Raw genomic sequence first — 25204 nt, 5'->3', positions numbered from 1 at the left:
TATGTAAATATATTCCCCAGTGCCCTGACTGGAAGCCTGCTGGAAGCCTCCCAGTCAGTGCCTTCACTCTGCAGCACTTGGGTTGTGTCCAAGGGTCCGTACCGGAGATTTTGCCATCAGTTTGATGGGGCAAAACGGGTTCTCCACGCGGGAAGAAATATTTAATAGTGATGATGTGCACCTTTTTTTTTTTTTAATCAGTTGAGGAAAAACAAGCGATGGCAGCAGCTGTGCCATGTGAGTGAGTGTGTCATGAGCCTGCTGGGCAAGGCATAGTGAAGGGCATTATTCCGCTGGGAGGTTGGCACTGGCCATGGCCCTCCAGAGTTGCCACAAAGGATTTTCTGTTCGACATCTAATGCAACAAGCACATTCATATGTTTGCAGAGGGTTTCCATGGAAACCGTGTAAACTATGATGCTAGCAGACAGAGGCAAAGGTTATACTATTGTAGAGGCCCTTTTGTGTTCTCTTTAAATGTTTCAGAACAGCTATATTTCTTAACTAATACTCTGAGCCTATGTCACAATTTGTTCAGATTTTTGGTTTGGCCTTTTTTTTTTTTACATAGAATCACTTGAATGTCATGATCATATCACATATTCTATGATTCTATGAATTGATTTATCTTTTTGTTAGTGATAATGATGCAATTAGAAATGGAAGAACAAGGCACGAAAGAGAAAAATTCAAGCTATTCTGTCTGTACTAGTACAATTCCTAATTCTGTTGCGTGCTGTTATTGCTCAGGTAGAACTAACTGTTTCAGGTCATCATTCACTGGCACTTGGGGAATTTTGAATGCTCTTCTCTCAAAAGTATGAACCGATGCTATTTATAGATACTAGTTTTAACATTCGATAGCCTTAGTATGCTTTGAGAGTTGGTGCTGGTTTAAAATTTACACTACAAATTTAAATTTCCAAACATATCTATTGCTTTGTTCATGTTTCAGGAAGTACTACCACCATGAGCACAAACACGACTTATTATTAAAAGAAGGAGAAATATTGGTTCTTCTGTGTGATTATTCGAGTTCCCATTTGACTGTCCATCTTTGCAAAATTATGCTTCTTCATAAGTTTAGCTTAATTATCATGGGACGCTTTTTTAAATGATTGGACTCAGTTCTGCGTTCATGTCTGGGCTCATGCTGCATGTCAGCGGGAGGTCCAGGTCCCTGCTTGTTGTTCACCTGCTGCTCTAGGAAAATGAGTTCTTACCTGACCACACTGTGCACATATTCACTCCTGCCACTTAACTTTTGAACCTACTGGTTACTTTCAGTCAAATTTGGTACAAAGGTAAAAAAAAAATTTCTCTTGCGCATTACAAGAAGTTGATATCTGGTTAGAAGAGAAAGATGTAGGGTTTCGATGCTGAGGTTGAGAGATGTAAAAGCTGCTCGTTCTATCTGATCATAGGGCAATAACAAAAAAAAAGTCTAGTATAAAGGTACATAACTAATTGAACTTGTGATCAAATTTACACAACCAAGAGACAATTTAAATTTTCAATTTTAAAGTGTTTTATACTTTGCTGCAAAAAGTACAAAGACCTCTTAGGTGTGTAAGATGTTCCCATCTAATATAGACAAGTAACCTAGAGGCATTAATTGTGTTTCCAAACAACGTAGTTTTCAAAGCATTCACAGTTGTGCTGTCACAATACACAAAACAACACTTAGTAATTACTTTTTGTGTACGTCCCCTACAAGGATGAAACAGCTGACTTGGAGTACCTATTGTTGTGGGCAATAGTTTCTAATACGGAATGAGAAGGTGAAATGCACTGTTAGCTCAGGATCACTCTTGACTGATTTTTGGGCAGCTAGACTTGCCCATAACCTGCTGCACCATGCCAGGAGGGGCCAGGAAGGGATGGATTTGTTTGTTTACTTACTTATCTTTCTCTGTCTCATGTTTTGATGTTTAGATATCAGTTGTATAATTATTAAAAGCTTTGTATCCAGTGCCTCATTAATGTGACAGTTAAAAATAACTTCAAAAAAATAAACCAGTTGGAATAGCTGCATCCATTTTAGTCTTCTAGAAACCACTAGTCTTCTAGTCCAGTATCACCCGATTACAAACAACACTTTGAATATAACATGAAAATGAACACAGGATAGACATAACAAAAATCTATCTTAAAGTTTCATATAGCATAATTTTATAATTGCACTCTGTGAGGGACAGGGTTGTGCACCAGGTGGGAGTGTTTTTCATTATGAGTTCCAGCTTTCTGAATTTGAAGCCAGGCAGAAATCAAAATCCCATAGCAATTTGCCAGAGAATTAAAAAGAACAAAACAAAAAACCCACAGCAACCCATGAATGACATCTTAAATGCTTGTTCCAATGCATACTGGAAGCATCACTCAATAATTAATATTAAAAAAATAGAGATCCAGCTATCTCCCTGCCCAAAATAATGCAATAAATTAGCAAGTTAGAACAATGCATCTTTTAAAAAAAAAAAAAAAGTCTAAATACTGCCCAACTCTAAAAGCAGCATCCACTGCTACCCCTCCAGAAACCTTTGAGACCAGATTCCTTTTTTCCTTTTTGGATTAGGAAATGAGTTCCAAAAAAAGATGCGGTTCATTCGCATCCCTGCTGTGGCTAATGCAGAGCTCTGGCCGCCCCGAGTCAGTGTCATCCTCCGCAGCGTTCCAGCACGTCTGTGGAAACTGTCGTGAATGAGCCTTTGGCAGGCATCTAATCACCTATTGTTATCATCACTTTATTAATCAAGTTTTGTGGTATTTTTTTGGCATGTTCTTACACTAATAGAGAGATCTTTAATTCTTTGTAAAGTGTTAGGTTTTTACAGATGTTTAAAAAAAAACCCAGACCACCCAATGCAGAAGTGAACAAGATAACTGAAAGCCATAGAAAAGATGTGATTTTACTTTCAGTCCTCAAGCAGGTGTAATCTGTATAGCCTCAGACTTTTTTTATATAGTCAGTAATTTTTCTATGGTATAAATGGAAATACCATGTTTACCTAGGATGATTTCCATGAGTTATTCAAATATTCAAAAATAAGCATCACCAAAGCTCAGAACACGATGTCATTTTTTACAGCAATTGTTATTTTATTTTTCAATTGGTTGCTTTTGATTCATAGTGATATAATTGAGAGAAAAATTGCCCCCACATCTCTCTGCACTTGGACTCTGAATTCCAGCCCGTAGGTAACATGTGATGCTTGCATTCAGTGTAAACATAACCAGATTTGATTGCAAACAGGCAAAGACCATTTTCAGGCCAGGTTTACAAATGAGCTTTGGAAATTCAAATCAAACAACTTTTATGTTATTTTATGAGTTTTTGTTGTAATACATTATATTGAAATAGTTTTATCTAAGGGACAGATCCATCTAATATATTTGTTTGTTTCAGAATATTCTTGAAATTACAAACAAAAAAACAGAAGTCAAAACTAGAGGAATTATTTGGGGAAGGAGCTGAGGGAGAGTCGTTCGTGCTGCACGCAGGACTGATCAAAGGCTGCGCTTGTCTTCCAAACTATAACCCAGGTCTTCGCAACCAGGCTTCTGAGTTGTGGGTGCTGCAACTCATTCAAGTGCCTGGTTTGTTTCTCCTCTAAGAGAAACCATGAAGAAGCTTTTTTTCAGTTGCATGACCATGCTTTAGTAGAATGTGTCTCCTGAGGCCGTCTGTGGTGGATGGTGTGCATTTGTGCCACCTTGGCTACTAGGAAATTCTGTCCCTGGTATATTGGACCGACTCGTCTTTAGACGTGAAAATCTGCCAGTTTTATTCACGCTTCGTGCAACTGCTTAGGACAAAAGAGAGGATCGTTTAAATCTCGGGAAGTGTTCAATGTCAGGCTAGTTTTGCATTCTAGAAACAACCATCGCAGATGTTCACGATTCCCTAGGATTTTGTGTAGCATGCCAGGATGCATCCATGCTCTGTGACACTGGAGTAGTCTGTTGTGGAGTGTCTTTTATTTTATCTAGACTTGCAGTGCTTACGAGTGACGATGGAGAAGGAGAATTATGGGATAAAAGTAGATAATTGCTTGCTTGCACTGGAAAATAACAGTAACCTAATTATGAAATATTTCTATATTCTGCTTTTGACTTTTAAAAAGCTGCTGTTTCTACTGTGCTTAATGCTGACTCACCATACCCTTCACTGTGTGTCCTACCAAAGCTCTTGTTAGTAAATCTTCAGCACTTGGTCAGGCGTGTGCTGGCTACTGCTCTGGGCACATCTGCTTCTCTGTTCAGTGCTGTGGTTAAGGCCAAAATGACCCTCTGACTTCAGAGTGGCTTGCTTGAAATTCAGTGGAGCAATTTTCCATTCCTGAAGGTGTAGAAGACCTTTGGCTTTCTGAATTCAGCTTGCTTTTCTAGTACCATGAGCAAAAAGTGGCAGAGACGAGAAGCAGGTCAAATGCAGGCCAAGTAAATTGAGATTAATGTACATCTTTATGTAGGTTTTTCTTTGACTGCAAATGAAACTTTTTGTCTTTACTAGCTAGGTAGCTGATTGGGTTTTTTAATTATTTTGAAGCAAGCTGAAAACAGTATTAGCAATGTGAGTAAACACAGAAAAAGTATTGCTGTACCATCGTAAATCCTAGGGATTTCCCTGGAAAGGATAATTAAAGCAACATGCTTTGAACACAGTTAGTTGAGTACCTGCCTTTTAAACTTTCAAGGAGGACCTGGCTGCCCCCTGCACTTCCATGTGGCCCTTCTCTGCTCCGTACTTTCCCCTGCCCTCCTCCTACCAATTATTTCTAACCCTGATCTCTTTGTATATCCAGTTGAGACCCTAGTTTCATGGAGAGGTGTGCCAGCACAGCTAGGGATGGCGTTTTGAGAGGTGGGGAGCTAGAACACGTGAGTTGGGAGGGGCAGGGTTGCCTCAAGCCAGCCAGGAAAACGTGAAAAACTGTAGCATAAGGTGTGCTTGACTTAAGTCCTCTAAAGATGATGATTTTGTATGTATTAGGCATGTGACCATAACCTCAATCAAATTCTGCATGTTTGTTAACTTTTTTCACGTTATGTTTTAACATACGTTAACATTTATGTTTGCGAATGGACCAAGGAGGGGAAAAATTGTCCCACAGGTTAAGGCAAAACTAATTCCAGTAATGGAGGAAAAAAGCAAGATCCTTTGGAAACTGAATGAGATAAGATGAGAAAAAGACACTGTCGGCATGATTTGGGAATAGTGATTTACAGCTGATATAAGCTGTTAAAGTCCTACCAACAGAACCTTCCTTCTACAATTGCTTTTTTGGAGCATTTACTACAGTAAGCAAGTAGCTCTCTTCTTGAGATGCCTAGGGGGTTTTTCCATGCTTCTCATGGCCAGTGATAATGTGCCTGGTGCACAGTCAGACCTGGCATAATTTGTCTCACACTTTCATTGATCCCTAAAATTACTATTTTTAAATTACAATTAAAAACCTCAATACAACCATAATGTTCCCACTATGCCTGTACTTCATATGTGAAATCAGTATATGCAATTGTGTTGTTTTATCTAAAACATTCTTAGTTTTTGACTATAACTATCATAAATCAGCTTTTTCAAAATGCTCTTGTTTTCTGTTTGATGTGAGAATGTATGGACAGGTCAGTAAAATGTTAAAATTCCTTTTTTGAAAAGCTAGCCAATTTATTTTGACATGGTCAAGCTGATATTTGTGTATTAATGTGACTTGTCTTATTGCTCCTTATTTAAAATTTATAGTAGAGTGATTCAGAGATCCCAAGATGAACTGGGGGGAATCGTGCAGGGTGTGGTGCATAATATCAATGAAGATACAATTTGTCCTGAAGACTTTATGATTGAAGGCCTGGCACAATTTCATCTTTTCTTCAAGTCTCCAGTTACAAATGTCCCCACAGAGATTAGCTGTTGGCTGGGTTCCCATTCCTCACTTACGAGTTATGGAGGCTGTTGAGCTGCAATTCTATATGGTCAGTGCGTGGTGGTGGTCTTAAATGAGGTCTTCACTGAGCTGTTGGTGATGGTAAAGGTCAGGATTTGATGTGAAGCGGAGGAACTCCAGGGGTTTGGGCTATTAAAAGGCCTGGCTGCATGCTGCCATACACGAGATCGGTTGCTCGTGTAAACATTTGTAAAATCCAGCAGTTGCCTCGTGTCGATCATCTGGGTTGCCCACCATCGCAGCCTATGACCCTTCAGCAAAACCCAGGAGGCAGCTGCTCTGGCCATGACATTTCTCAGGATAGTCAAACTGCCATAAATCTAGAAGGCTTTTGATGTGCCCTGGGATCAATAAGAGTTTTCCCTGCTATTTAATGTCACACGTTGTACCAATGACCGAGGAGGGCTCTTGCAGATTGCCAGGAGTAGCCCTTGTTACTCCAAATAGTGTTTTCCAGGTTGGTGTAATCAATGGGATTTTTAAAATAATTATTTACATAACAAACTTGGTGATTCTACTCCGTAACTCTTTGTACATCTGCATAAAGAGTGAAATTCTTTCCCCCTGCATCTGTGCAGTTCAGAGGAAGCCTAAGAAAAAAGTCACCAGAGGAAGTTGGAGGCTTCGCATTGCAAGAGAGAGGAAGAGTGTTGCAAAATGTAAAAGGTTTTGACTGCAATCGGCTTTTACAGTTACACGGTTTTTCTCACAGATTAGTTCTTAGTTTATGTTGTAAAGGAACCCAGGTTTCATCTTTTTTGAAGGATTTAGGGAGATTTTTTCAGCCATTGCTTGTGTATGTGTGGGGGTTTTGTGTTTGCATACTTTCGCAGCTTAATACAGATAAGTACTAACAGAACGTAATCTTTTAATTTAGCTCTCTGTTGTCTACTGACTCGTGAAATATTTTAGGTAACTTAGCCTCAAGTGATTATGCAGATAAGCAGAGATAAGTCTTCTTTTAGAAAAAAAAAACCACCAAAAAACCAACACACACACCAAAAAAATTTATTGTCCTAAAGTTGCAGTATTTTGGAAAATACTACCTTACCTTTTCATTACCAACATCTCAGATATCTCTGAAACTAGATGAATTCAAAATATTGTCCTTCCCACAGGCACACCTTGTGTTCTACTCTGTCTCTTTGTAGCATGAACAGGAGCTGGGTCATGAGAACCAGAAGTTGAAGCTGCATTGGTGCTGCAGCATTTGTGGTCATCAGCATCCTTAAAACCAAAAAAGAGAAGCAGTTATTCCTATTGAAAACTGGTATTTATGTCTTCATTTCTGGTTTTAAAATAAAACTGAAATATGCATTTAGGGTTAAGGCTCCCTGACGTTATTTTGAGGGGTTCCCTGACTTAAGTAAGCTCAAACACAAATAATCTGATTTTTGCTCTGCAAGTGTAGTTTACTTGTGTCCTGTATTGATAGTAACTCTGCAGGGTATCAGTTATTGCCAGGAATGGATAAAGACAGGACATTAATACCTAGTAAGTGCTGAAATCACTGACGGATTCTTTGAAATATGTAAATATTGACTAATAATATTTATGGGTTTTGTTCTAAGCATCCAGACGGGTTTGACATGGGTGGGTAAATGCCGTCATCTGTAAAAGAGGGGTAACAAAACCAGGTCAGCAAGAACCGCAATGCCCTGCCAGTCTGGGAGAGCCCACCAGGGCTGTGCTGACCCACGAGCAGGCTCTGCGGAGCCGGCTGTGCTTTCAGGGAGCTGCTCCAGAGGGCCCGGACCTTCCTGTGTCCCATGGCCTGCTGGCACACCGGAATTACACACGTGTTCACGTGCTCTCATCGTCTAGAACTACTGTTTAGGGATGACTTTTAATAGGTATGTTCTTAAAGTGATTAAATTTGGATGCATGGTTTATTCTCTATAACGTCTAAGCTTTGAGGTGGTGTTGGGAAAGAGCCACTGCTTTTATCTTCATTTGGATTTGCCAAAAGAAACCGCTTCCAGAGCAGACTCGATTGAATTCTTGCAGGTCAAGCATTCCTGCTGCCCGTGAGCTGGCTGAAGGTGGTCAGGAGCAAATGCTGCGCCAGAGCAGTGGCACTGCTGCCATCGCTGTCCTGGCTGGCTCCTCTGCCAGAGGTCTTCTGCAGTCAGATCCTTCTTCGTAGAAGTCCTAAACACTGTAGAGGAATAATACAGCTTCAGAAAGCTTGGGGCTTGAAAGTCTGCAGTAATTCATGCTGCTCTGGTCCTTACCAAACCCTCTGGAGCAGTGGAGGTGGGAGGGGGTTTCCTCTGAGCGGCAGGTGAATTTTTACCCTGGAGCAAAGTGGGAATGAGCAGAAGAATGTTAAAGGGGGAGAAGAAACTTCATTTCCGTTGTTGTCATTAAGTGCATCTGTGCTTTGTGTGAGAGCAGCTTTTTTTGCATATGCCATAGGGAGAGGTTTTCTTTTCCCTGGCAGCTCCTGTACGTCTCCTTAGCTTTCAGCTACAGTGAGGACACTCTCTTCCCACAGCAGTCTTGCCTTTGGATAGAAACAGGTTATTTAAGTTCAGTGTTCAGACATTTTTGAGTGATCTCATGTCCTGTGTGTGAAATTTTAATTTTATGCTGCTATAGAAAAACAGCTTAAACCAAGAGAAACTTATGTTCTCATCGTAGAGCTCACTTTTACTGTGCTTTTTCATGAACTTCAGTATAACATAAAAGATGAAAGAAAAACAGAGGAGAAGTGGGTGTGAGGTAGGACTGACACGCTTTTCAAGTTTAGTAAGTACAAAAGCTATTTACGGTTACCAAATAATTTAATTTATTAGCTGTTCTGGTGTTTGTACTCAATTTAAGGAAGTGATTTTTTTTTTTTTTTTAATTGCCTTGGAAATGGTCCCCATCCATGGGCTTCATACCATTTCATAGAACCACTCACCCTGTGTACCTGAGCAGACATGACAACTATCGGCACTCCAAAGTGCAGCTTAGTTTTATTTCAAAATATATATGTACACTTACATATGTAAATAAAACTTACATCTGAGAAAAATATAACTGGGCTTTAAAACTGTTTCTGGTAAATTGCAGTGAATCAGGTACTTGTTAAAAATAACAAATAAATAAAAGGAGGAAATATAACTACCACAAAGAAAATTTTCTTATAAAGGAACAAGTTTAGGGAAAGAGAAAAAACAAACCAATGTGATATCTGTGGATGACTGACCTCCTTCTCTTAAAGCAATGTTTTAGTGACACAATCTATTGTGTCTCTTTTTAAAGTTACAAATTAATAGTTTATATTTTCTTCTATCGTACTGTTACAGAAAACTGGTGTGGTAAACTGTGTCCGGCAGTAAAAGAGGATTTATAGTGAATAATCAATGTGTGACATGAATCCCCCATTTCCACTCTGACATCTCAGTGCTTCCGTGTTTCTCGTAGCGCAGCCACCCCCTTCCTGGGGCGATGCAGCAATACCTGTGCCCATCACTTCACCAACAAACTCTGAATTCCTCCTCTGGTAACTTCTCTGTAAGCAGTTTGCTTGTGTGACTGGGTTCTGACTTGAATCCTTTATGTAAAGAACAGTATAATCTCAAAGTGTTCTTAGTGTCTGCACAACCTTAACAATTTGCTAATAAAAGAAGAAAACATTATTTTATGGAGTGAAGCAAGGAAGCCTCTACGCTGCAGAGTACTTAAAGGTCATGCAATGCAGCGATGGAAACAGCCCGGTTACATACAGCCTTTCCTCAGCACAGGGGGTTCGATACTGGGTAAGATGGACCTTGGATCTGAACTAGAGGTTGTCCTTTTGAGACAGGTTTTGTCTTCTATCATCCTGTCACTGGATGGTGGTGACTGGATAACTCGCTCATTAAGAGTTCTCTCCGTCATTAAAAACTGTTCACGCAGCACTGAAGGAATACCAAAATGTGAATGATTGAAGTAGTTGGGGTCTACAGGGTTAAGCATAGAAGCTCATTTATGAGACTTAACACATGCAAGTAGCATTTACGGCCATGTGGTAGAGCATATTGGATACATCAAACCATCATTCTAGGCTTGAGTTCTTCCCCCCCCCCGCCCCTCCACTGCTTGTGCTGCAAAATGTTGGCAAGCTGGCCTGCAAATGTGGAGGTGCAGACTGCACCTGCTACAGGCTGGCTGCATTATGAGGAGCCTTCCCTAACAGAGAAAAAAATGTCACGTCTTCAGTCAAAGGTAGAGGAATAGCCCTCGTGTTTTGGGTGGCTGTCTGCAACCTGCTATGTTATCTTACTTTTTGACAGTAAAGAGCAGCTGGCTCAGTTCCATTTTACACTGAGTAAAGTGTAATTTGCACAGCTTGAATATTTACGTTGACTTTAATATTGCACAATATAATTGGGCAAAAATAATGCTTTAGATTTAACACAGTAACACAAAAACAAGGTTCAAATACACCCAAGTTCTTATTTCATAGGAAAAATATATACTGCCGCCACATAGTCTCTTTAATGTGGTATCTGAAAGGAGGTGATGATTATTTCATTAGCTTACTCTGTTTAAAGCAGGACTTAAATGAAATATGCAGCTCTGGATTAGAATATTTGATTTGTAACCAGTTTGGGCTGTAGTATGACAAATTGTTTATGCCTGCATCGCTACTGGAAGAAGCAGTAATAGACACCCCCATATCATCACCATTTTCGTTTCAGAATAAAGATTTGTGTAAATATGCGGTTAACTGGCTGGGTGAACTGATACAGCCAAAAATAAATCCATTTTAAAAACCCAAAAGTTAAAACAAAAACTTAAACTCGTCCCAAGAGTAGTTTCTCCTACCCATTCCACCATATGACCTTACAAACATCTGCTGGCATGAATCTGGAGAGGTTATACAGGGAGAAAGACTGAATGGCTAGGAAGGTTGGGAGAAGGTGTGACTGCTTTATTTTTTTTTAATGCAAACACTACCTTGTGTCAATTTAAGGGTGTAGTTTGACAGCTTGACTTGAGCACTTGTGTACAGAATCACTGTATATTAGTAAAATCAGTTAATATAATTTTAAACAAATGCTACCTATCTAGTGTAGCATAAGTATTTTCAGTTCCACAAATTGCATTTAGAAAATGCTAACATCTGAATGTACGCCTTACTTATCTTACCAGTGTGTAAGGTGAAACTGATAAATGAAACCCAAACCTCTTGTAATGTTAAAAAAAAAAAAAAATCTGTCAACAAATTGTCAGATATTTATGGTATTTCACGGCCTGATCAGGAGAATAAAAAAAGATTTTAATTTTGAGGTGTTTAGCCATTTTTTTTTAATTCCCTAGAACAGATGCAATTATTCAATTCTGTGTCATTACTAACATTTATAGGAGGGAGGATGAACAGCTGACTTTCTAATGCCAGAAGACAGTGAAGGTGACCCTCTCCTCAGTCCATATTTTCCTGCCCCTCTTAACCATTCCCTCATATTCCTTAAGCGTGTTTCTTTCTGCCAGCTTACTTACGTAGCTAAAGCCCAGGCTTTGATTCAGACTGGAACCTGCCTGTTTCATAGGGAGGCTGGAACCGAGATCAAGAGACACCCGGTTTGCTTCCAACAAGTCTCCTGGCAGACAAGATACTGGAGGAGGGGAAGAAAGACCAGACTGTTCCTTAAAAACAAGCAGGCGAGAAATAGCAAGAGCAGAAAAACACAATGTGCTCCTTAAAAAAGAAATGCTCAGATGCAGTATAGTCTAGCTCAAATGCCCAGACCTGAAATCAGTCGTACAGGTTAACGATGCGGTGCGCACACTGCTGGTTTGCAGTGCTGGAAACTCTCAAACAGATGGATTGCACTGTGTAGAGAAAATGAGGATGTCTGAAACCAGCCATAAAAAATCAGCATGAAAGGTAAGTTAAAGATTTTTTGCTAGGTGATCTTATGATTCAATTCCTTTCTGTTGCTCTGTCTTTCTCTTATGGTGGTATTTATTTTTATATGCATTCAGTACGTTATGAAAGGTGTAAATATATTAAGTCAGTGCTTTCTGGGGTGTTCTTTGGCAAGACAAATTTTCCTTGCATTTGGTCTCATGCTCCTTTTTTTTTTCTTTTATTTTTTCCTTCAGTCCTCCTTGTTTCTCTGACCTCATTATTATTTTTGAGCTGCTTTTGTGATTTGACATTGCAGTTATTCCAACAAAAGCAGCACAGCATGTTACTTAGACTTTACAAAGTGTCAGATGGGGATGCTCAGGACTTAATGTCGCAGCCTAAAAGCAACAGTTCCAACTTCCTGGAATAAATTGGAAGCTTTTGTTAAATAAAGCTTACTTCTAAGTATAGAGATGCATATCCTCCTGACAGAGGTGGAATGTTCTACTTTCTCTCTGTAGCCCAGTTACGGGTATAAAATACAGAACAGAATATGGAGACCAAACTCATGAGCTATATAAGGATCAAAGCACCGGAGGACACGACCTGTTTTCTTTTGTAGCAGTATCAGAGCTCACTTCAGCACCAACCAGGAGGGCATAACTAGACAGGGGGAAGCCAGTCAGATTAACAAGTTACTCTGCAGCAAGACCTTTTCAGCTTCTTTGTTTCACAGGTCCCTAAAAGTGTTTTCAGCAGAGATTGGGATTCTGTAGAAAAAAAACATTATACATGCTCACTGGTTTTTCTTAGTTTCTTTTGCCTCCTGTTGGAGTAGTTGAACCACAGGCAGGAAAACTGCTCTTCTGTATACTTGGAATCTTTTTGGCATAACAGCATATGCATGTTGGGCCAAAACATGGGCTAAAATGTGTGTCTCAACTGAGCAAGAGTGATGGCTCTCACCAGGACAAAATCAGGTCCTAGTTTAGGTTTGATTTTTCTGTGTACGTTCATCCTTTCTGACCAGTCTAGATTTAGTGCCTGGTTGCTGTAGGGACGTTGAATCTCTCGTTTCTACCTGTGCCTCATTCTCTGTAACCACAGATCTCCCCAATGCAAGCAGTAAGGCATGCATAAGAAACATGCGCTAGTACCACTCAGGAAGATGATAGCTCACTTTCTGTAATTCATGAACATTGTTGAAAGGGGTGGAAGCCAAAAGTAGTTGTGCAGCAAAGCTGATTTTTCTTTTAGGCAAAAGAATCTCACCCCAAAAAAAGGGGAAGTAGAATCCTCTATCACAATTCATAGCTTTTGAGATCTGGATTTTCTGTGAATACTTATTCTATGTTGTTGCCAGTCCCGTGCTGAGAAGGAGGTACAGATTTTTAGATCCTCAAAAGCTGAGCGCATTTTTAACAAGTGTCTCTTTTTAAAATAAAATCAGTGCAAGATGCAAATAAATAATAAAAGAATGGCTGATTTGTTTGAAATTTTTCCAGCTGAACAGTAGGGGTTATATGAATGTCAGCCTGGGCCCAACAGAGCGGGCATTGAACCAGACCTAATAAGAACAACCGGACCCAATACCCATATTATGTTCAATAACGGAGGGGGTTTTGTAGTACAAGGACTTTAATGTTGTAATTTTAATGGCTAGAGGTAACAAACCAGCCTGAAAGGAAAGAGGAAAAAATGAAGTCCAAAGCAATTAGAAAAATCTCTTTTGTGGATTTTAGGTATTGCCAGTCACATTTGTGTCTTTTTACAGATGAATGGGCTTTTCTGTCACTGTAAGAATGAATTGTAAAGTAACGGACTTGAACTAATTATATCCTGTAAACCTATAATAATAACAATGGAAGTTTTTTGAAGTTCAGACGTGCATGTAGTTGGTCCAACCACCCGAGTGGATCAGCAGCTGAGCAACAATTTGCCACTCGGGGTTCACAGGATTCAGGAGCGTTTTAGGAAAAACAGTTGAATAAGGCATCTCCTGGGAAGAAGTAACTGAAGAGCGGGAGTCACAGCTGGTTGCAGATTCAAGCAGTGTTCTTGCCATCTGCATTTCTAGACTGCTTTCAGTTACCAGCAGGTGCTGGAAGGTGTCTGTTCTGACTTGGAGGTGTTTACCCCAACGCAGATGGAGAACAGTGTAGGTTGAGAAGTCTGATGTTAAGCTCCTCATAGCTTGTGGCATTTGGAGAGTGAGCTCATGGTCTTGTGTCTTCTCATGATGCTTTTTTCTTTTGCTTCTTAAGCCGTGCCATTTGGGGGTGGGGGGAGACATAATACATGGTTACATTTATAAGGATATCTCTTCTAACCTGAACAGAGGGATGCTGAGCTGTGATCGTATTCCTAAATGCTGTCCCAAGAGGTTTATCCCTCTGCTTCAGTGTTCCCAGTAGGAAGAGACAATAATTCATTCTTTAGAAAAACTTGAGCTTCTTTTATACCTCTACTAGATTTTTCCCAAACCCCCACTTCCTTGAAGCAAGCCCCTGTTCTTCTCACCAGCATCCCCAAACTGATCGCACGTAGCAGGCTTCCCAGTGGTCAGTCAGCAAATGCAAAACTCACCGGTGTGCTTCCACAGCCTCCGTAACGAAGCCGTCAAGTGTTCACGGAGCTTGGATGTGAATTATACATCCCAGAATGTGGTATATTCATCCAGCATGCCAGGTACCTCCTGGGAGCTCTGGGTGTGCAGCTGGATAATGCTGCATCAAGAACATGTTTTCTCCCTCAACCCCCCCTCCCCCCCCCAAAAAAAAACCCCAACCAACCTGTAGTGATTGTTTTTAGGAGGGTGTTAGTTGTATTTCATCTGAATCCCAAATTTTATCACAATCTGTAATATACACAAAAATCATAGATTTGGTTTTCTTGTACCTTATCTGCTAATGCTTTCCCAGTCTGTAGGTGATAGCTGTCTTGTTTTCTGTCTGGGATTTCATATTTGGTAGCAGGGCTGCAGTGCCCCAGGATTTCATCCTCGTGCTGTCCCTTGCAGCGTGCCAGCAAAACCGCTTGGGCGTCAGTGTGGGAAACTGGCTGAAAACCAGTTTGCATCCTCCTGCCAGGCCGGTTCGTGGTGTGGCTGCACAGCAGAGGGTGCAGCACAAGGACCGAAAGGGCTTGTCGCAGGTAGGAGGAGGGCTTGGGTTGCTGAAGCTGGTTTTAACAGGGATCTCCCCAAATGTTTCACCTGGAAAATATGTGAGGATATAGTTGGAAGAGTTCAGGTGCTCCATGTCAGTTCACTGTTCACAGAATATCCCAAACAGTAGTTGCACTGACCCAAATGAGGGATGGGTGAACTGTGCCACGGAGCAAGGACGCTTTAAACCACTGATACCGTAATGTCAAACCACACTGTTTAATATTGCTTGACAACTCTCATTCCTTCATGTTTGGCTTTTTTTCCTCTGAAGAGGTGAATTATTTACATACCAAATACATTTGCATGCAAGTATTTTTTTTATTAAATATATTATTGAATGTAGGTATTTGCATGTTAAAATGTATTTTCATAATACACTATCTCTTACTACACATCTTGCTTCTCTTTGTTCTTCGAACCTGAGAAAACATCCCTCTTCAGTACCTGTTTGAGGAGTGGTGCTCCTGAGTGTGCTTCTGAGCCTGATTCTTTGTATGAAAATCGAGGTGTCTACATTGCTGCTTTTGATCCAGTCTGTTTGTGTTTACAAATGCTTATCAGGTTTCTTAAATGAAGTTTTAAGTGTAGCTTTCTACCAAGACATGAAAGTTTTTGGGGTTTTTTCCTAATGTAATGAGCTTCACTGTTTTTCTAACGTAATAAGCTTCATTGAGAATCTTTGTGTACAATTGCACACAAGAGGAGAAAAGCTAAAACTCAGCTATTTGCTGTGGATGCAGCCGCAGTCCTGTGCAACCCAACATAAGATCTTTTCTGCAGTTCCCTCGGTGTCTCTGAGTTCCTCCTGAAAGCGCAGGCACCAGCCGGTGCTCTGCAGAGATCCCCTGGCAATCTTTGAGCGGCCCGGCGCCTCGTCTTTGAGCTGGGGTTATGAGATGCTTCGGAAATGCTGTAATTAAGGAATGTCTTCGTTCGAGTTGGGAGATGAGCTCTGAGCGGATGTTAAACAGAGGCCTTGTCTTCTGGGTGTGTTTGGTTGAACGTGTCAGGAAGGAGAGCTATATAAAAACCATGGGGGGGTTGATGAATGCAATGTAAAATGATACAGGAAAGTTTGTCGTAAAATATATTATGGTCATTTCAAATGTCATAGTTCTTAATTGTATGCTGTTCAGTTTGTATTTGAACTTGAATAGAGATGGTTGTGCACTGTCAGAGAGCTCGTTAATGATTTTTAAACACTTTTCTAGAGTTTTTCATTAGTTTTCTGATTATGAGAATTATTCATTTGTTCTCCTTTCATTTTTCGATGCTATTCTGCAGAGATTAAAAAGAATGTTATTTGTGTCCAGACTTGGAAGTTATATTCAGTGCCCTCCTTTTAATGGTTAATCATTCTTCCTTCTTTTTTATTTGTTTCAGGTGAAGCCTACCATCCTCAGTGTTGAAGCATGAGTACTGATGCCAGTCAGGCGGTGATCACTACTCCTCCCCCGGCCACCATGCCTCACAAAGAGCGGTACTTCGATCGCATCAACGAGAATGACCCAGAGTATATCCGGGAGAGAAACATGTCTCCTGACCTGAGACAGGACTTCAATATGATGGAGCAAAGGAAGAGGGTCACTCAGATACTGCAGAGCCCTGTGAGTGGGATTAAGGGGGGATGAGAATGAGATAGTGTTTTATTTTCTGAGATTCCTGGTTAACTTTTTGCGACTTAAAAAAGAAATCTACGTCACAGCTAGCTAGAATAGCTCTGGACCATCTTCTAAGAAGAGTCACTAAACAGATCATCCAGCATTTTGTTTGCATAGTTTTTTTTGTCTGTGAACAAGCAGCCTTTATTGTGTTGTTTTTTCTCCTAATGCTTTTATGGTCTTATGCTTCATTACAGTGTTACAAAAAGATCTGGCTGGCTGCAGGGTACTTAATTAAAACTTTGGGGCAGGGAAGAGAGCGAAGGAGTCACCAGTCAAATAGGAACAAATTAGGGCATTACGTGGTGTTCTGCTTTCTGGGTTTGAATATTAACCTATCGTTTGCATCAGGAATGCTTTAATTAACATTTTTAATTGGGTTAAGTTTGTTTAAAAGCTAGACTATGTGTTCTTTTCATGTCCTTGGGGGTGAGCATACCCATACGTGGCCATATTAGCACTCATCTACTGGTTCTGTAAGCTCAGTACTTGCGTAGCCTGCATATAAACCTATTGAACCACCCTCAAATTAGTTTTAATTTATATTTTGATACATGCCTTCTTTGAATTTAACCTGATGAATACATTGGAAAGTAATACTGTTGCCTTGAGTATTTTGAAGCCATAGGGAGTGAGTAAGGACTGTGCGATGGTGAGCCTTTGGGGGTGTTGGGGTGTAATGTGAGTAATGAGGATAACGGGACTGGGAAGGGGTTAAGCAGCTTTGCAGATCCTTCTCTTTTCGGTTCCTCTGTAAGTTGGGGTGCTGTTAGTAATCACCCTATTATAGTCATCCATGAATAACAGGATTGTTTGCTAAAGTGTTGTCATGGAGTGCCTCTTGGATCTGTGTGTTGCCGAGTATAATGTGAACCTGTTGACTAAGGAATTTATTACTTTCAAGTCAATTTGTGTAAGTTTGGTTTTGCAGCCAACCTTTTTTATAAAGAAAATACTCTAAGGAGGTATTGCATAATTCTCTAATCATGATAATTTTATGCTAAACAATCAATTGTAAAATGTGATCGGAGTCTGCTCCTTTCTGTTAAAATACTCACATTATGAATATCCAGTACTCACAGCAAAGAGTAGATCTAGATCTGTAGCCTAACAGATAAAAAAAAAGTTACAGAGATCTTGTTTGGGTTGGTATGTGTGTTGTTCTTTGGTCCTTTCGATGGCAACATTGAATCTGATGAGCGTAACTATTTCCTTAACGTTTTGAGGAACCTTTTGCCAAGTCTGCCTAACGTAATAAATGTCCCTTTGCCACAGCCTCTGGGTTTTTTTTTTTAAATAGATGCAGTGTCAGCATGCAGATTTTAGGAAGGGGGATGAAGAGGGGCAACCCTTGAGTCTAGGTAACTGTTTTAACAGAAGATTGGGGGACAAACAGCTGCCGGGCTGCTGTTTGTGTCCTGCTGCAAGAGAAGCTGAGCCCAGCACTTTTTGGAAAGTGACTGTTTGGAGCTGCCAATAAGTTCCAAGTTTTTGTTGTGTAAAGGAACAGTTGTCCAAATAAGCCAGGGGCCTGCTGCCTGCTCAGCTCCTGGCATCTGCCAGGGAGAAATGGAAACGTGGGAGCTGAGTGTGTGATCAGGCACGAAGAGGAGGTGTCTGAGCTACCAGTTCCCCTCACTTGACTATCTCCTTTTATTGTGTCTTTTCTTGAAATAGAAAATTTAGGGGAACCCTACTATGATCTCTTGTATGAGGAAATAAAAGCATTTTTAATACAGTATCTGTGACTGAATGTCCATCAAGGAAATTTCATAACTGATTTGGGTGTAGAAACTGCATTATTTCTTCCAGGTTCCAGCTGCGGTGTGCCATAGTGTTATTGAGGGTCAGGACTGAAAACAATTACCTTGTCTCCTCCTGAACATAATATTTGTCACAAAAGGGCCAGAAAACGTTTTTTCTTTTACCAGTCTGCATAACGTAGGTTCAGGATTGAATTAACGAGTATTGTGCGTAGTGTTTTTGTTCTATAGCTGTAGAATTACATTGCATTAGAAGTTTGCATAGAGTTTTGTTGCTTCTCTGGTTTATTCCAGTTGACAAGGAGGAAATAGTTTGAAGGTGTTTGGAAGAAGAGGAAGAGAGGTTATCAGACACATTTTAAAGAAGATCTTGCTTGCTGGTAAATCTTCACGCAGTCTTAGATATATGCATTCATATCTTTACCCAATCTTGATATATGCATTCAGATCACAGAAATAGTCATTGACTCATCTTCTGGCAAGTATTAGTAAATATGAAGTCTATGTAGCAAGGATAATACCTTTCTTAAAAATACACAAGCATGTGTGGACTTGAGGTGAACTTGTTTGAACATGAGCAAAGAATTATGGTTTAAAACTAAAGGGTTAATCATTGTCATATAGTAGAAAGCTTAGATACTGATTTAATCTGTTTTATTAACAAACTTTTTTCTTTCTTTCAAGTAGGAAAATCTAAATTCTCTAACAAGAAAGTAAATTAAGAACCATGATACATTTTGTGTAGTGCTTGTTATTGTAAGGGATACAGCCCTGACCAGACATCATCAGACATCAAACTGCTGCATCTCTCTGATGTGCTGTTTGATGCACATATTGATGTGCAATCTGACGACTGACTAATTTCTGATGTGCAATTTCCCTTTCCTAAATTAAATAATTTAAAAGCTACTGAAAAGCTATTCTTGTTACCTCTGATGTTTGCTAATGTCTTAGAGTCTGTTCATAATAAGTCTTAAGCAAATGACAAGAGTTTTATGACCACTGCCCACGAAGAACGTCCTGACATTATCAGTGAATTCTGAGACATGTTTGCTTAATACTGCATGTAACCCATGACGGCCTGGAGAATCTGTTAGGACCCGCATGTTTGTTCTTCTGTGTCTGTTAGAAAGGTGGAAAGACATTAAAATGAGCTAGGTCTGAGCAGCCTGACAGCATCCAGAGGTACTGCTGGCCAATCTTTAGCATTAGACCATTTAAGTTTATTTCAGTAATGTCTGCAAGTTCAGAAAGTTCAGGTACTGTGCCATTATTTTTAAAGGAAAGGCACTACATTTATACAGTGGACTAACTTTATTGCTTTACACTGGGTCTGAGATACTTGACCTATAATATATCCAAAATTTGAAAAGATGGGTGGGGTTTGGGGTTTGGCTTTTTTTTTTTAGATTTTTCCAACATAACTCTGAAATTAAAAACAGTTTTGTCTTTTTATATACTAAACAATCATATATTGCTTGTTACACAGAGTAACTACATTTTCCACAGAGTAAACGTTTATTTGCTGTATTATCAAAACCCTTACTTCAGTTATGGTATGCAAGTCCTCCTGGCCTTCATTTCCTTCTCTATTTCTCTTGTGTCTTCACCATGGCAACCAAAAGCTTCAAAAACACTTAAAAAAAAAAAAAACCACCCACAAAAAAAACAGTGGTTGTGCAATTAAGGTGTGTGAAGACTCAACAGTCAGTTCAGCAGCAAGGAGCTGCATGCACATACAGGAGGGAGAAACTCTCTGCTGGCTTCCCGGAGCAGCCGGGGAAGGTGTCAGGTGTTTCTGCGGGCAGGCAGCAGTGCCAGGCTGCTTCCAGTGAAGTGAGACCATGTAAAACAATTATCTAACCGGCAGGAAAGCTAACTACAGGCTTTAGCTGTATGTGTAACCTGATGGGAAATTAGGATCACTCCTTAAACTGCATTGAGGGGTACCTTACATCCACTTTATCTCACTGTATTTGCAGAAGAGCTACAGGTCAGAGTGGAACTGGAAGAGGATGCATTCTTATACACATTATATACTGTTATATGAGAGATACTTCATTATTTTTACTGATGTAAGAAGAAGTTGGAGTAGACAAATTTGTGTATAAAATGATGAAAACATAATGTATAACATGTAAAACACGTATAAAACAGCTGCAATATGTAAACATAAAAATGCCCAGTTACTGGAATTTAAATGCCCGGTTTATGTTTTGAGTTTACCAATGAAAGTTTTGTGTGGCATGTTGAGACCAATTGAATGTGCACTTGCTATTTTTACATAGGAAACACATGGTTATTCGGAGCTCGTTTGCTTTTAAGTTGAGCAGTTTGCTGGCAGGATCTCTTCATGCTTTGCTTTAATTCCATGTTGGATGTAAAGAGCGCCTACCAATCCATCATGGCTCTGCAGGGTGTTTGGAATGACTCTGGCTCGGCGCTGCCATTACATGAGGGCACTGATTCAGGTCTAGCCATCCAGGCTGCAAAATCAGGGAGTTTTTATGCTGAAGTTAAAAACGTACTTCTCTCCTGTGCCTCTCTTCCTTCCTGCCTTGTACATGAACACACGCCCCTGCCTCCCACACCAGCTTGGTCTTGCCCAAAAAAGTGAGGAGATAAGTCCTGCTTAGCAACTCCTCTATTCAGAGGTCTGCCTTAACATGCAGCATGTAGGCAGATTTTTCTCCTCAAAAAAACAAGCAAACCCACCCACATTTGATTTTTTTTTTTTTTTTCCTGGCTATGTTATTTTCAAACCATCAGGACAGAGATGAAGGATGGTTTAATTTATTTTTCTCCCCAGCTTTTGCAATTGTCTAGCTTACTTTATTCTGTATCGAGTGAATGTGCAGTATTTTCACACCACCACTCCCTTCTTAGGCAGTTTATTTTCTTAAAATATCAAAGTCCTTTCAGTTCCTTGCATGTTTCAGCTTCCACTGCTCTTTCCCCACAAGTTCAAAAGCCTTTCAGATCCTTGAGGAGCATCAGCCTTTGGCCGGGAAGGGCTCACAACCTTGTATATCCCCTGGGGACCTCCTCACTGGGCGGCTCGCGTTGCAGCTGCCTCCTCTGGCTTTGGTCTTCTCCAACATCTTCATGACTTACTGCTGGGGAGTCATGACCCTCCTCTCATCACAATAGCTTTTTTAATCTCATGCTTTTGTCATACGACCTGTGCAGCATTTCATTCACCAGGGGAGATGAGCTCAACTTGGCACGTCATTTAAGACATGTCAGAAAATGTGTCTTAAAGATCCCTTCTGAGCCATGACAATATCCCGCTGAGCCTGGGGCAGACTGGGGGGCCAGGCAAGTTCAGCATTTTAAGTGAGGGGAATGTGTGCTCAGGGTAATGCTGTGTTGATTCAAGTCCATCCACTGGATCTCTATGAGAAACCAAGAAATCCCATTGCCTAAATTCCATTTCTGTAGCTGCGACGGTGCAGGGCTGATTCATATCCATATTCATTTCGTGTTCAGATGCATACCAGCACTGCACGTGCGATTGAGAGTTTTGTGCTGTTTCCTGCTTTCTGATGTTAAAAATGAAAGTTACCTGTAACTCCTCTTTTATTTCCATATTGCTGGTTTCCATTTAGTTTGAGCTGTGGCTTTCATTAGATATAAATGCCAACAGTTTCCACATTGATTTCCCCCCCCCCCCCAATGTATTTCTAATCTTTCTGGTTGTTAACTGCTTGGGTTTGGCTTTTTGTTGTCTTGGAGGGTGTCTGCAGATCCTGTTGTACTTTTGGCACCATGTTCTTTAGATTATTCAAATCATTAAACAATCAGATCCATCCTCCTTTACCTGATGACTCTCCTATGGTCCTATATGTATTTGAAGTTATTAATTGTAAATAACACTCTAATCTGAATTAATTCCCTAGGTAAGTGATAGGGAGATATAAAATAAAATGCATTCTAACAAAATCCACCATTTTTCTTTCATTCATTAGTCTTGTAAATTCTGTCCAGTAAAGGCATCAAGTTGGTCTGGTGAGAGCAGGAAGAGAGGTTTCCATTGCAGTACAAGTAAGGAATAACAATTAAAAGGACTTACTTAGCTGTATTCATTTTTAAGTCTTTTTTTTTGGGGGGGTTGTTAAATAATCCTTTGATTTAGTACAAGCTCTTAACAGTGCCTGGAAAATCCCTGACTTTCTTCCCTCGCTGCATCCAGAACACCCTGCGAGAGCTCTGCCTGTCGTCTGTCCTTGTGCATCGCCACCACGTGTGCTCCCACCTGCCCTACTCCTGCACTTACTGAAAAAACAGTTAATTATGCTTGGAAACATGTAAGACTCCTGACAAGTTCTTCTAGCATTTTAAATTTTGGTGGTTATACTCCATCTAGCAAGATGCATAGCGTGGCTTTACTCCATGATGAAACACAAGTGAGGGACGCAGACCCCCCCATTCGTGGCAGCAGTTGTGTGTGGGGACTGCTGGCGCTGGGACTTTGGGAGCTGGGTGTGCTGAAGACGGGCTTTGCAAAGGACCTTAATGCTTCAGGTTTTGCTTTAATCTTACGGTATCTCTAGGCTGGTTATCGCAGGAGTAAACGTGCTGCTTCAGCTCACGGAGGGAAGCTAGTGTGTACCAGGTTAGAGGAGCCGGAAAAACCGGCGCAGGCTGTGCTCTGTATGGGACTGGCTTGCTGTCGATTGAGTCACTGAATCCAGCCTACTGGAAGTGAAGAGATTATTATAACCTTACCTAATTCCCCATATTTATTACTGAGCCTATTTCTTTCTATCTTAACACAGAAGCCCCCTCTTTTTTTCTTTTTTTTTTTTTTCTTTTCCATAGCTTTAACAAACACTTTTTGTGACTCTTATCTTCTCCCTGCCAGCCTTAACTCACTGGCGGTTTTTTTGTGGCCAACTCCACCCTTTTCCACTTAGGGCACCGGTTGTTTGTATCTAAAAGCCAGTCTTGAAACGGCCTGTTTCAAAGCTCTGTCGGCTGTTTCGGTGAAGGTCTTCCTCTCCACGGGCAGCTGCGTTTACAGCACAGGAGTTAAAATTGACGTGTCTCTGCTCTTGAGATGAAAATACCAGTTAAGTTTTGAAACTTTTTCTTCAGTGGTGGTGATTTGACTTAGAAACTCTGTATGGATCTATTTATATGTAGATAAGTTGAATTAGACCCTTATTTTTAAAACTGGATTTAAGATATATAAACTCTGATCAAAAATGGGCAAAAGTGAAAATGGGTGAAGGAGTTTCTTGTATTATTCTGCAGCTTTTAGGCTAACAGCAGTGCTGCTATTAAATGTGGGGACCTCACATATCTTTTCTAGCTACTTTCCTGTAGACTGACGTGTAAAACTGCTTGGACCTTACTGTAGTTAGTCCTCATGTGAGCACATGCTTTCTCCTCTTAAAGGTTTGTGATGGTGTGGAGTATTTGTAGATGACCTGTATGCCATTGTTTTCTCTGTGTACGGGGGAAAGAAATAATCTTACTTTATTTCTACTTCTTTTGAGTGGGTAAGGACTAAATGGAGAAATAAATGGTCAACAAACAAGAAATAGCATAGAAAGACAGTCAAAATACTTATGAACCTGTATACTTCTTAACATCCTCAGAGAACTGCCTACCAAGATGAAGGGATTAATACTAAAAATTTCTAGCAACATTATTATTATTCTCTGCGATATATAGATGTGTTTACATGTAAGATAGGTTTTTCCAGCAAGTTGGTTATTCTAGTTTTTCTGCTTATGTTGTCTGAAAAATGCCAGTTGTCCACTGCTACATGCAAATGTTGCTTTGATTCTTAAAAGCCCTAATTTATACTGTTAGCTCACACTTAAGACTGTCCTTCTGAAAGAAAATGGAAGTAAATGAGTCAGAACTGAGGCTTGTAACTTCACTCATGAGTTTCAGAGAGCCCTTGCAGGTCTAAGTTGAAAGATTTTTGCATCTAAACTGCTTGAGTTTATGATGTGTATTTGCAAGATGATTGCAATCATTTCTGGAGAAGTAATTTTACGATGTTAGAAAGACCTTGACCTCATCATGCAGCTAATGACTCCATCAAGAAAAGCTGTATCTGTTCTGCAGGCTGCAGTACCGTGTAAGGCTATCTAAGCTGATGTAAAAGAGCTGGCTGGAGTTTTAGAAACAGAAAGTTTGGAAACAGTTTTAGGAACAGGCTGAGCTGCCCTGTATATTTTTACTGGTGAGTTGTGGGGAAATTCATGTCTCAGTGCAAGGTAGTGGAGTGGCATTCCGAAGGTGGGTGAGGTGGAAGCAGAGCAGCTGGGCACCGCCAGCTCAGGACAGTTGGGTCAGCAGCTGGCAGGCTTGACTCTGCAGGGGATGCTTTGGTCCATGGTGTAAGTGCAAAGCGATGTTTTCCTCTGGTGTAACTTAGTGTAGTTCAGCTCACTGCGGTTTTGAAGAGAACAATCTCAGCTGGCAGTAGTGGAAGGGGAGTTTGGAGCCAGCTGCATACTGAGGTCAGGCTATTTGCTTGGGTGGCTGTCTGCTGCTGCCTGCTGAATAAAAGCTCTGCTCAGCATCCTCCTAGTTGTGCATAGAAAACTATCCATGGTATGAAAACCGGGCCCATGACAGCTTTGCCTCCTTTCTGATAGGTGTCATGGGCCCGGTTTTCATACCATGGACTGTTTTCTATGCAAACTTTCAGCAGGATGCGTGGAGTGCTGTTCCAGCACAAACAAGGGGGGACGCGGGTGCTTGGCTGGGCAGGTGAGCTCACTGAAGGCAGCAGGATGTTTGTGCAAAGAGGAAATGATTCTTGGCTACAGCGGGGTGGGTTATCCAGGCGGCAGCCTTGCTGTAGCACCACAGGTAGG

The 25204-nt window shown here is 40.6% G+C and overlaps 1 protein-coding gene across 13 annotated transcripts in view; it reads left to right on the top strand.

The window, feature by feature from the left end:
- The window catches only part of ADD3 (adducin 3), a 101251-nt gene that overhangs the window by 57027 nt on the left and 19020 nt on the right, over positions 1-25204 (top strand). For 11 of the 13 annotated variants that reach the window (XM_054831747.1, XM_054831755.1, XM_054831745.1 and 8 more), the window contains one exon: positions 16325-16548. In XM_054831747.1, the coding sequence (XP_054687722.1) occupies positions 16354-16548 (195 nt within the window). In that variant the 5' untranslated portion in view covers positions 16325-16353. Of the gene's footprint in view, positions 1-11504; positions 11809-16324; positions 16549-25204 lie in introns of those variants that run through there. The other 2 variants (XM_054831756.1, XM_054831748.1) reach the window with 1 other exon arrangement.

The sequence above is a fragment of the Grus americana genome, chromosome 7 (genome assembly GCF_028858705.1).
Source record: "Grus americana isolate bGruAme1 chromosome 7, bGruAme1.mat, whole genome shotgun sequence".
Classification (NCBI taxonomy): Eukaryota; Metazoa; Chordata; class Aves; order Gruiformes; family Gruidae; genus Grus; species Grus americana.
The sequence above is the reverse complement of the archived record's forward strand: the minus strand, read 5'-3'. Positions and strand labels throughout refer to the sequence as shown.